Below are 12,822 nucleotides of genomic sequence, written 5' to 3'. Positions count from 1 at the left end.
ATCGCAAGACTGTGAGTTCCCATCCTGCTGTAGGAGTGTTCGACCCAGTATATTTTATGATCGCAAAAAAAATGGCTATTTTCGTTGGTTCTGAGATGAATTATTTGCGATTATTAGTGTATAACTTATTTTCAAATAGAGATAAAGGTCTAAAAAAGTTGTCAAGAACTTCTTTAAAGAATTTTTTAGACTTCTACTAACGTGGCGTTAGCACAGCTACATGACGTTTTCAGGAAGTGTACATCTAAACAACGGTTAAGCTCCAGACATCCTTTAGAAGCGGGTTTATCTTTTAGAGAAGTATTTTAGCGTTCTTTTTTGTTCTTTCTGTGTTTTGTGTGTCATTACTTGTAAAGGGTAGGGGTAAAGGGCTGTCTTATGAGTTTACTTACATTTGCGATGAAGGGAAAAGGCGTAATCAAGGGAACGAAAGACGAGCCATACGCCGCAGGGCAAGCCAAGCGCGCCCGACTACAAGCACATAACATTCCTTACTGTGTACTTGGCAAACAAACACACTCGAATTACGCTGTCGTTCCCACGGCTTCGGTCGGCTTTGTCTGCATTATATACCAGCAAACGTAATATAGTATTTCGAAAACTCGATTTATATGTTTTGAGCAAACACTTAATTAGCTCAACGCTGCGCACACTGCGCCCTCTGCTTCCGTGTCCTTATGTCCTTCGTTGCTGTGGCCCGTTCACTATGTACACAAGAAAAAAAAGAATGTTACGCATGCAACAATGTGAACGACCAGGGGCCCATGATTGATCTGGAAATTGGTATATCGACCCGATCGTTTATGTCCACAACCCGTGCAAAAAATTAATAGTCTGGCTACTAACGGTAATCGTTGTGTCTCGCAGAATCGTTCGGAGAAAGTGTCGAGTGACGTCATGTATCTGGCATGATTCCATTCAACGCTTGCATTTCACGTGCTTCGAGACGGCGCGGCACTTATGCAGCCGAAGGAGTCGTTCTCGATGGCAAACTGTAGTGGTATGTGTCGTTGAGCCGTGCAGCGTGCGGGGAAGCTACGTGGCGTTTAGGGGAGGTCGACAGTGCTCGGCATATAGTACACAGCCCCGTGCTTCGACAGCACTTGCCTTGCGTTTTTGTGAATGTTGAAAGCGCACGTTCCTGCTCTTAGAAGTACATTGTCCGTCATGCTTCTATGGTTTTAAGCGTGTCGTCTGTTTAGAGTGCCCTGCAGAGCAGACGATGTGTGGACATCAATTCTGGATGTGCACGTCGGGGTACAATGACAGCGTGACATCGAGCTTGCTGTCCTTATAGACCGAGGCGACGTTCTAGCTGTGACAATACTGCACAGTTTTGTTGACAGCGGGGAGAGACGACGTGCAGGCGGGACCCGTAATCTTTCGCTTCTGCGCCGAAACGAGAGACGGACGGTTCGCACGCGGCCATCGTATCAGCGTCGTCGAGAGGCCATTGTTGTTCATTCCTGGGCCGCCAAACTGCTTGCGGGGTGATACTCTTTCACTTCACCCAGAGTCGGAGGCTGTTCCCAAAGCTTTCCTTTCGTCTCGGGATCACTTTGGCGGAAACGTTAGGCCACTTCGCTTCCATAGAGCGTCACGCGTTGGCCGGCATCTTGTTCCGAAGTAGTGTCCCTGTACGACGGTGCACTATGCAAGCGTCAGGGATGATAGTCTTGCTCGCGACAGCTGTCTGCGTGGCGTCTGTTTCTGCGGATTACGTCTACGAGGTCCGATTCTTCGAGACGAAGGTGAGGCGGTGCGAACATTACTTTATTGGTTGGGGCTTACCGCCTATTATTCGTTTATTCCTTTGTGGCGCTTCGTCAGCAATATTACACGCATAACACCTATACTAATCGCAAGAATTTGGAAAAAGTTACAACCCCAGATTGTTTTTCAATTAATCGTAAACTCTTCTGCTAAGCTGTACTGGTTGGCAGAGCAGTTATTTAAGATTCGTTATTCTACGTAAGGTCGGCTCGCAAAAAAAAAAAAAAGCGCTACGAGATATAATAGCTATACAAGATTTAGATATAGATAGATATAAAAGCGCACAGTTGTAGATATAATACAACGAAACAAATATTACCTTTTAGTGCTGCCTGTCTTTAGAGATAACAAAGATGGAAAAAAATTATAGAACTAAATTGACCTAGCATTTCTGAATGGTTATCAATCACACCTGTATCAGTTCTCTCCGCAAAAGTGGCATCGCGTTTTGAATTTTTTAAGCATTATCTTCTGCATCGTCTGCTTAATATCAGAAACACTTAAATTTGCTATCGTTTTTTTTTGTTTGTTTTCGCTCATCTGCTCCGTTTCGGAGTCATCATACTCAGTGCATCTATTGATATTGACATAGCGCTTCAATTTTTGTCGCACAGGCCGGGCGAATGGATTGAAGTTCCAGATCTACAAAATGTGTAGCACTTATAGGAAGAGGGAAACCAGTTCGAGCAAATTATCGGGTCGGTTATGGCCACCGGAGTCGTTAGTAATCAATTATATATATACGCAGCCGCGGTTGTGATCAATACCAAACAAATAGCGGCGATAAAGCAGAGGTGCTTACAGAGTGTTTTCAATTAACAAGTACATGAAACTACCGTTCAGTTAGAGAAGAAAGTTGGGCTTGTTGGTGGGTATTCCAGGATGGAGACATTTTTACCTATAGCGCGATATACGCAGAGGCGAGACGTACAAGACGGGACCTAACAGTGTGGCTCTCCTTCCTGTCTTGCGTCTGATTAAACGCGCATGTTAAAACTGTCTCAACGCCGGCCGGTGCTCATCGTAGGAATCATCACTATACGGCAACACAGGCAGGCTCTTCCACGGTTTAAACTTAAAGAAGGCCTAACATCAATATCTGCTTCTCAACGAAGGTTTGAATATATCGCCACTTGAAAACCCGGGAGTGCCCTTCCACGTGACAGGGGACGTATTGTCGGACGATTATTTCGGCGACACTGTCGCTTTCCCGTGACGTAGTGCTCAACCAGCCAATCAGCTCATCTGATTTTGCTCAAACAGCCAATAAGCGCACACTGAAAGTGTTATTTATCACCGAAAGTGACCGTCCGAGAATATATCCTGCGGTACTTCTTTCACCCCCCCCCCCTCTCTCTCTCCACCCAGAACCTCCTTCTCTCTAAGTTATCATTGGCGCTGAGCCGTGCTCCCTCAAGGGCTGCAGAAGATAGCGTCAACCTTTCCCTATCTTCACGAACCACTTACTACTAAGTTATCGTGTTTATCATGATATCATTTGTCAGCCACACGCTGACGATAAATTGTTTGGCGGGAAGCTGCCGAGGGTGTTTAAGAAAAAGAAAACCATCTTCTGAAGATGGAAAATGTCACATGAAGACGAGGCACGTAGCCAGGCATCATCTGCGGCTGTCTCCACTGTTAAAGTGTTTTCGACGGAAGGAAGAGTGAAGTGCGCAAGCGATATCTAGCAAAGGAAAACCCAGGAGTGCACGTGTGAGCGACAAGATTCCTTCATTTCGTTTTGTTTCGCTATTTTGACTGCAGTGAACGTGATAATGGTGCCGTTAAATGTGGTACTAGAAACACTGCATTCTCAAGTGCTCGATACTGTATATAATTGTGTTTCGCTCAACCTCGACAAGATGAGTGCTCCAGCAAGCGTGCGCCAAAAACGTTTGGTAAGAAAGTTACAAAGCCACCTCTGTCACCGATCAGACGATGCCATGGTGCTTTGAAAGATTTGACGGGTACAAAATGCAGTGAAGTTTCACATCATAAGACTTGTGGCCACGTAGCGCCAAATCGAAAGAGAGGGGGAGGGATAAAGTGAGCGCTCACATTGTCCTCCCCCCACCTCCCCCCCCCCCCCCCCCCATTTTGTACTAAGTTCCCATAGGTCTTATGGTCTGAAACTATTCAGTATGAACCAACTAGCTCAACAAGGCTGAGTTACACTGAGTTACACTGAGTTACACTGAGTTACTGAGTTACAATCATCACTGAGTTACAAAATGCACTGCAGTGTGAAGGAGCAGGACAGAGGAAAAAGCGACGCATTAGATAGTTTATTTATTTATACACACTGCTGATTCGAGGTCCATGCAGGGAGGTCAAAATTAACGAAAGCGATGCACAAAACATGTGCATACGGAGAAAAATGTTCAAAGTTGTGAATACTATTGTCACAAGGTTACCTAATTAAGCGATTTACCTAAGCAATGGCAGTCGACAATTGTGCGTGGGAAGAAAGATTATTTAAATGTGTTAGTTCGGGCAAAGTAGGGGCTTAAAGCATTTTGATTATGCTGACGAGTTGGTCTCGTTAATTGCGAATTTATATACATGGAGGAGTCGAGCCTTATATTGTTATTGAGAAGTTGCGAAAGAAATTCGAGCCGTAACTTTTTTTTCGGCGCAATTCGAGCAGCGGAATATCACTAGATCTCATTAGTTCAGTTGAGAGTCGAATGTTGAAAATTTCTATACAAACCGGACAGCCTGTCTTTGGATATGTTCAAGTCTGTTTGTGTTACACTTATGAGTGTTACACCAAACGCCTTGTGCATTGTACAGGACTAAACTTATCAGAAAGTGTAAGCAGTTTCTACAATATGCGACTACACATGAAGGAATTAAAAATTAAATTCTGGGGTTTTACGTGCCAAAACCACCATCTGATTATGAGGCACGTGCCGTAGTGGCGGACTCGAGACCAATTTTGACTACCGCACCCGTCTCGAGCACGCTCGAGGCGGGTGCGGGTGTGGGAAAGAACGTTTATTCCAGAAAGCCACAGATTATATAGCCCCGAGCAAGGGGGCGTATGTTGCTGCACTTGAGCGTGTGCATGGCTTTGCACAGCTTTATCGCTACGTCACACCTGGGGTCTTTAACGTGCACCCAATGCATGGTACACAGACGTTTCTGCATTTCTCTCTCTCATCATGGAGGAATACAGTCTGATCTGCTTGAAATGGTCTTGTTCATTTCAACTGCTCTACTTGCAAACATCACGCGCATTTTTTCAGGTGGACCACTTCGGTTACGCCAACAATGACACCTACAAGATGCGCTACCTGTTTGCCGACCAGTACTGGCTCAAGGGAGGCCCTATATTTTTCTACACGGGAAACGAGGGCAGCATCACAACGTTCGCGAACAACACCGTAAGTTTCAAATGAAATAACGCATACACAGGTCTGCTGCATTGGCCCCAATTTGCATTGCTGTACGGCAGAACCGGAAGTTTGCCATACCGAAGTAGAAAAGGGGCACATATGCTTCCTGCTTTCGCGCGGAATAAGACTGGCAGGAAAGAAGAATGCCATCACAATTCGTTTCAAGCTTCGCTCAACTTGTTCGAATGTAATACTCTGCTCTGCATAAGGACATAGCAGAGTGAAAAAGCTTTTTCGCGGCCCTGTATTCAACAAATATCTTTAACAAGACGACATATATACCCGCCATGACCCCTTTCTGTTCACCCTACATCTCTCGTGAACTTGAGATGATACGAACTAAGAAATTTATTACTTGCATGGGCAAAGACACCTAAATGCTCTAGCTACAGTATCATTTAATGATTCGAAGGAGTTTGTGAGTTTTTTTGCCTTGAAGATACGGGTGCGCTCACCAGAACAGGATCACCCCTGATGATAAGAACTTAAAGTGGAGCAAAGAAGTTTTGAAACATGGTTTCTCGCAATGAACTGTACTTTACTCCACTCGATTAAAATTGCTTAATATTTCCTAGGGTGGCTGAACGCGCATGTTGGTAATGTTGAATCTTTGGTTAGAAGCGCGACAATCAACATAGAAAGTGAGAGACGTGACAGTAAAGAGCGCTGACTTGCAATCATTTTTATAGCTAACCTAAACCAGGCTTAGATACGATGCTAAGGTACAACAGAAAGTACAGATTTGTGACACGTGTTCGGAACTTTGCTTTTAACAAACGACATACAGATCATGTCTGTAAATATTGCACTTCTTTATTGCACAGTGACAATGAAGGGGCACCTACACAGCGATTGCCAGACTTGTGAATTTGAAGCACTTCAACAATCTCCATAGTTGGTTTGCTTTTGTGGCGACTGATAATTTGTGTGCCTTGGAATATGGGTCTGCAGTGATGGTCTCGGCAGTGGATGCCGAGATGGTCACAAACGGAGTTAAAGACATGATTGTTGTGCTGCTTTAATCGTTCATTGAGACAGCGTCCCGTTTGACCAATGTGCGTAATCGCGACCGCAGGAAAGGGAAATGTTGTGAACACCTACTGCGCACGTGACGAACGGTTCTTACGGTTGGTTCTGCAACTTTTTTTTTTTTTTTTTGGGGGGGGGGGGGGGGGTTGCAGTTAACCTGCCTGCATACGCGCGACAGCTTATCTGGTGCCGAAAACACGACATCGATGCCAGCACGCCGAACAACATTCGTGAGATTATGGGACAATGTGTGGATGTAAGGAATGACAGCGACTCTCATTCTGAAACTGGCAGAAGGGGGGTTGCTAATCTTCTCTTGTTTTTACAACCTATCCCAACTTCGCCGTCGATCCTAGTAAGAGCGCCTCAGAACTGTTGTCACTTTGAGACAAGTGTCGGGTCGCGCATGAGAGTCTGAAATGAACAGGTGTACCTCAGAAGGCATTGACGTCATGTTACGATGCAAAAATTCCCAACAAAAACTTCTCGTGGGAAGTACAGTAGCGTTTTTGAGATGCAACTCTCTATCTCTACTAATTTCCGACAAGGAAGGGGATTTGCCGTAATGCCTAAGACCACTTTCATGTGCAAATCTAATGAGGCTATTGATGCGCCCTTTTCGTGTTGTGACGATGTGGTGCTCTCCTAAGTTAGAAAAGGATCACGAAAACCTTGAGAGAAACTAAGTCTACCTAAATTAGCCTCATCATTAAATTTCAGGTCGAACTTGAGCCTAGAAATGTTTCTTATCTGTAAAAGCACACGATTAAATGCAGACGGGCCCTTACATGTAATTCTCTTAGGACTCTAAATTCAATAAAGATGTTTTATCTCTCTCTTTCTCAGAGGCGGGCACCTGGCAGCAGTCAGTTGCAATGTTTCTGCTCACAAAACTAAATTGCATTAAAATTGAAGATCCATTTATGGTGGCCGGATCTGGACAGATCGTAGCGTTTTTAAAATGTAAGCACGGCCGAGCGTTTTTCGCGTTTTTTCATTGATATTAAATACCTTGATATTACTGATTGATATGATTGATATAACTGGTTGCCTCATGGCGGCGTTGCTCGTTGCTGTCTCCGATTGCATTGACAAGCATGGCAACATAGCGTTTCAAAACGCTGCTGGCATCCCCATACGGAGGGTTCTGGAACTTTTAGATGCGTACTTGAACTCGACGTTCGCCACTTGGAGCGGCAAGACGCAACTACAACGGGATGAAGTTTACATCGCGTCATGCAAAGCGGTCGTGCTGAGTGATATCTTCCTAGCCACGTACGGCCGTCTTTTGTGGGTAAAGTCTTCAGGTTTGTAGATGATATTTTAGTTCTTATAGATTCTGACGCCGACACTGTCCGAACCAGCTGGGGTGCTGTTTTTCCCGGTTTGAAGACTGTCTTCATCCATTAGTATTAACACATGAGCTGCTAGTTGCCAACTCAATTCCGTTTTTAGATGTCAAACTCATTTTTAGGAATATTCATCTGTGCTGGATGTATGAACCCGAAGCTACGAAAGCTCTCTTGATATTTATCTCAGCCCATTCTAAGCTCGTCAAACGAGGAATTGTTACCCTTACTTCAAAATGCCCTTTCAAGATCATGTCACCACCTAATGAAGACTAGCTTCCGAAAACAGGTCCGGAGGTTTCAAGAATTGGGGTACCTGGGCAATCTACTGAAGTCAGAATCGGGAAGGTTGCCAAGCAAGAGAAAAATCGCAACCCACATTCTGCCACTTTCAAAACGAGAGTCACTTTCATCCCTTAGATCTATGCATTGTCCCATAATCTCAAGAAAGTTGGTCGGCGTGCTGGCGTCGGTGTCGTGTTTTCGGCAGCAGATAAGCCGTCGCGCTTATGCAGGCAGGTTAATTGCAATTCAAAAGAAAAAAAAATTGCTGCAGAACCAACCATAAGAAACACTTTGTCGCGTGCGCAGAAGGTGTCTACAATATTCTCATTTCCTGCGCCGCGAATACATTGGTCAAACGCGACGCTGTCTCAATGAACGATTAAAGGAGCACAACAACCATGTGTTTAAATCCGTGAGTGGTCATCTCGGCATCCATTGCCGAGACCATCATTGCAGACGCCTATTCGAATGCACACAAATTATCAGTCGTCACAAAAGCAAACAAGCTAGAAAAATTATTGAAGCGCTTGAAGTTCACAAGTCTGGAGATATGTAAGTGCGCCTTCATTGTCACTGTGCGCTTAAAGGACAATATTTACACACGAGAAGAAAGGGAACCAAGGGGCCCGATTTTTATTAATCATATCATAAGAAGCCAACAAACAATGACACCAAGAACAACATAGGGGAAATTACTTGTACTTACTAATTGAATTAAAGAAATGATAAATAAATGGAAAGGAAAACGGATGAAAAAACAACTGTCCGCAGGTGGGGAACGAACCCACGTCTTCGCATTACGTGTGCGATGCGTAATTTCCCCTATGTTGTTCTTGGTGTCATTGTTTGTTGGCTTATAATATAATATTTACACACATGATATGTATGTCGTGTGTTAGAAGCAAAGTTACGAACACGTGTCATCCATCTGTACTTTCTGTGGCGATATCAAATTTGATTTTGATTTGATGTGATTTGATATGACGTGGTATTGAAGCCTCTTTATGTGTGCAATAAAATTGTTGTAAGTTAGCGCTCTTACCTGTCACGTTTCATTCTTTCCATATAGATCGCCGAGCTGCTAACCAAAGCTAACATTTCCAGATGCTTAATAGGCTTAATATGGCCAGAAATTAAGGTGTGCGCTATGCAGCCTCTCCATCTCAGAAACACACGCAGTGGCTCTCTGAATCCCGATGTGTCCACTTAGGCAGTGAGAAATTTTGGGTTCTTTCACATGAGCTTCGTGTTCTGAAAACTAGTGTGGGCTGGCGGGACAGTGATAACGGGCTTATCACTGGTACCTGCTGTTGGTATTAACACTCTGCTTGATACCTCATATAACTGCTATAATTTCCTTTTCTTTTTCTTCCAGGGGCTGATGTGGGAGTGGGCTCAGGAGTTCAAAGCACTGCTGATTTTCGCCGAGCACCGGTACTACGGTAAATCGATGCCGTACGGAGAGCATTCGTTCGAGGTATGGCGTTTTTCCTTTACCATGAATCTCTTACCGCGATACAGGTGTCAGCAGACTGTGCTTCCGTAAAGCGTTGTAGCAGCCTTTCTTTTACTTTGTCAAAGTATCTTCTGCTTTTGTTTCAAATAAATTCTTACCGATATACGAGTATGTGGCCGTGGTGGCTCAGTGGCTTGGCATTCATTCTGTCGAGCGCGCGTGATCACTAGTTCGATTCTCTTTCGCGGGGCAGAATGCAAATACGCTCGCTTACTCAGTTTTGGGTGCACATTAAGGAACGCGCGATGGTCGAAATTCATTTGAAGCTTACTGAAGCACTAGGATCGATAGTTTATTTGTTTATTTATTTTCGTGATCTCAGGGCCTGAGGGCATTTGGGCGAGTTAGTACGGTAACATAATTTTGTTGCAGGGCGATAGGGATCGTCGACGACGAGATACACAGGACGAGCACCAACTCTCAACTGAAGATATTACTAAAAATATCGTATATGCGTGATTGCAACGCAGATAGGAACCAAAGCAACACGTGGTCAGATAAATATACGATGTGTATCTCGTCGAGGTCTTCGGACTCGTCTTTCGCGTTACAACAAAATTATGTTATCGAATCACGTTGAAGGTCAACTAGGAGGTTGTACGGCTGCGGAGGGGGAAGCCGATGGCGTTGTCCAGCAACACCGCCTTCTTGGAAGCCCCGAAGCGGCCGATTGACCAGGGCGTCGCGAAGAATCATCATAAGAACCGGCAACAAGCAGACGTTTAATACTTTGCTTAATACTACGTTTAATACTTGGATACGACTTCTCATGCTAAGAGTGTGAGAAGTCGCTTATAAAGCTTCGCTCTCTTTGTTGCGTCAGCTGCTCAGATTCACACACATCTTCCGAATGATTTTTCGGTATCAGCAAGGCGGTGCATCCTTCATCTGTTAAGTGCTGCTTCACCTTCGTAGAGTCCCGCCCATCTAGGCTACCTCACAGTGGAGCAGGCGTTGGCCGACTACGCGGACTTGCTGCGGCATATACGTCAGACGCTACCCGGAGCCGGAGACAGCCCAGTGGTTTCGTTTGGAGGTTCCTACGGTGGTATGCTGGCTGCCTGGTTCCGAATGAAGTACCCGCACGTGACAGTTGCGTGAGTATATGATATATAAAAAAACGTTTGTGACGTTCAGCGTGGCGTTAGCAACTTCGGAGCAACTTGAGTCGACAAGCGCCTTTTTACTCCACTCAGCCGATGAGCGGCCTACTTTTGAAAAAAGCCGTTCTTTGCTGCTGAACACAACGTGGTCCTTGAGTTCGATTCCAATCCGCTGGCCGCCACATTCTATGGAAGCGAAATGCAAAAACGCTCGTGTGCTTAGAGTAACGTGTACGTTAAAAACTAACCCAGGTCACTGAAGTTTGTAATCTTCCACGATGGCGTCCCTCATAATCCACTAGGTAGTTTGGGTACGGTAAAGACTACAAAATCGCACTAAAGACTACAAAATTGAGGCACTTTCGTGAACGTATATGGCGTTTAGGGGACGAGAGTACGCTTATGTCTCAACAACAATATTCTATACACGCATTCAATCTGCAATTTGTATGGTGATGCTTCTCTTCTTGACACTTACATCCGTCGGTTCTCGTTGCATTGCTGGTTACGCTCTCTCATTTCGTGCGCATTTGTTCGCCTTCATTTTTGGCCACGTAGCTGAGTTCTGACAAAATGTTTATTATACTGTGTGTTCCAGATAACGTTAGCCAAGCTGTTGAACGAAAAAAATTGGAGGACGCTTAAGCTTAGCCTTTAAGAATAGAACGCGATGGCTTTATCGGGACCCGTTCGCATCGCATGGTTCGCATACGGCAAGTAGGCTTCATTCACTGCAACACGGAACGTGGGAAAGCCAGCTTACAAAGACCAAGCTTACACCAACCCCCGTAAAGTCGGCTTCACCTTTAAACTGAAATGCATTGCTGGAAAGACGTTTTCCAGGAGCAATATAAGCGGTTTTATATTAAAATGTGAAGGCCTGTTTTATTATTTTATTATTTGTTTGCTATTGCCCAAACGCGCGCAGGTCTGGTAGAAATGCTGGAAAAGGGGTTCGTGTTTGAGTTTCCTCGTAGCAGAATTAGGTTCTTTCGTACATTCGATGCCGAATGGTAAAGTCGTACTTTACCATTTTTTGACGGATTTCACTATGAGAAATTCAATTTTTGTTCACGAAAACCTTGCACCACGTGGAGGGTCTGCGCGGTCGATGTGGTTGGATGATTTTTCTCCGCCAACCGTGATCTCACGTCGGTTGCCGACGCCGGATTTTCCGAGACACGGGGCCCTAAACGCTATCGCGTTAAAAATACATTACAAAAAACCAGGTGCACAATAGCGTTAAAACGTTATGATTTATGAAAAGAAAATAATTTGGAAGTAAATACAGAAAGAAAATGAACATTGTTTAATACATTTATAAGACTTACGGGGTTCGGTCATCAAGGTCTGGCGACCGAACGCCGTACTTCTTAACATCGTATCTTACACCAAGTTGCTTTAAATAATTTTTTTCGTGGAATAGCGTGGTTAATGGGGCAAATTGGGCGTGTTGGTACGTATTTGAAAAGGCGGCAGCGCAGAAAAGACCCGAACGGAGACGAGCGGACAAGGACGAGCGCCTGGCTAACGTTAGCTGGGACAGCCTACATATTCTTTAAGGAAATCAAAATGCTGTTGCCAATGACTTGATAGTATTTGCCAATGCATGCCTTATTGTGTACCGCGTTAAGCTCACAACGCCCACCACTCTTTTTTTTTTTTTTTTTTTTTTTTACAGAGCATTGGCAGCCAGCGCTCCGATTCTGCAGTTTCAAGGCATCACCCCCTGCGGGGCCCTGAACGCTGTCGTCACAAAAGCCTTCAGGAAGGAATCCGAGCTGTGCGTTGAGGCCATCAGAAAGTCGTGGGACGTCATCGAAAACATGTCTTCTACAGGTGACCCTCGATAGTTGACAAATAATTAATTTGAGGAGGGAGAAAAAAGTAACCTCTCCCACACCATTACAAAAGGGCAAGAAACACTTCAGAAGACCTGGAGCTCGTCATATACCGGCGACGTCTGGTGGATGAAAATGAAATTTTGCAGCCACTACAATTATGCTGAAAACCAAGCACGCCACTGTAAACTCTTTCATCTATTTCATTCTTCGCTGTGCTCGTTTGATCGGTTACGAGGGACGCCGACGCTCGCCGCTGGAACAGGCGCCTAAGGGCTGCGCTCTAAAGTCCCCTCCCCAGCACAACCACAAATGGGCGAGAAACTCTTGAAAAAACCCTGAGTCCGTCGAATACTGGCGACGTCTGGTGGCAGCTTTGCGGCCAGCTACAATTCTGCTGAAAACCAAGCACGCCATTGTAAACTTGCGTTTCGCGCAACCAGCTCTCTTCAGTGCATTTAGTGTATCGAAAGAATCGTGCTTCGCAAAAAAAAAAAAAAGAAATCACCGTATTGGTCCTGCTTC

At 44.9% G+C, this 12,822-nt stretch overlaps 3 protein-coding genes across 5 annotated transcripts in view; 2 read left to right on the top strand and 1 right to left on the bottom strand.

Moving 5' to 3' along the window:
• Nucleotides 1-12,822, top strand: part of LOC119433679 (lysosomal Pro-X carboxypeptidase) — an 82,605-nt gene that overhangs the window by 63,646 nt on the left and 6,137 nt on the right. The gene's annotated exons all lie outside the window — the stretch shown is intronic.
• The window catches only part of LOC119433972 (lysosomal Pro-X carboxypeptidase), a 53,420-nt gene that overhangs the window by 34,461 nt on the left and 6,137 nt on the right, over nt 1-12,822 (top strand). The window contains exons 1-5 of one of the 3 annotated variants that reach the window (XM_037701261.2): nt 1,507-1,751; nt 5,025-5,162; nt 9,213-9,314; nt 10,269-10,450; nt 12,138-12,295. In XM_037701261.2, the coding sequence (XP_037557189.1) occupies nt 1,653-1,751; nt 5,025-5,162; nt 9,213-9,314; nt 10,269-10,450; nt 12,138-12,295 (679 nt within the window). In that variant the 5' untranslated portion in view covers nt 1,507-1,652. Of the gene's footprint in view, nt 1-1,506; nt 1,752-5,024; nt 5,163-9,212; nt 9,315-10,268; nt 10,451-12,137; nt 12,296-12,822 lie in introns of those variants that run through there. The other 2 variants (XM_049658167.1, XM_049658166.1) reach the window with 2 other exon arrangements.
• The window catches only part of LOC119433463 (F-actin-monooxygenase MICAL3-like), a 417,931-nt gene that overhangs the window by 403,958 nt on the left and 1,151 nt on the right, over nt 1-12,822 (bottom strand). The window lies entirely within an intron of this gene.

The sequence above is a fragment of the Dermacentor silvarum genome, chromosome 11 (assembly GCF_013339745.2).
Source record: "Dermacentor silvarum isolate Dsil-2018 chromosome 11, BIME_Dsil_1.4, whole genome shotgun sequence".
NCBI lineage: Eukaryota > Metazoa > Arthropoda > Arachnida > Ixodida > Ixodidae > Dermacentor > Dermacentor silvarum.
This window is presented reverse-complemented; position numbering and strand designations above follow the sequence as displayed.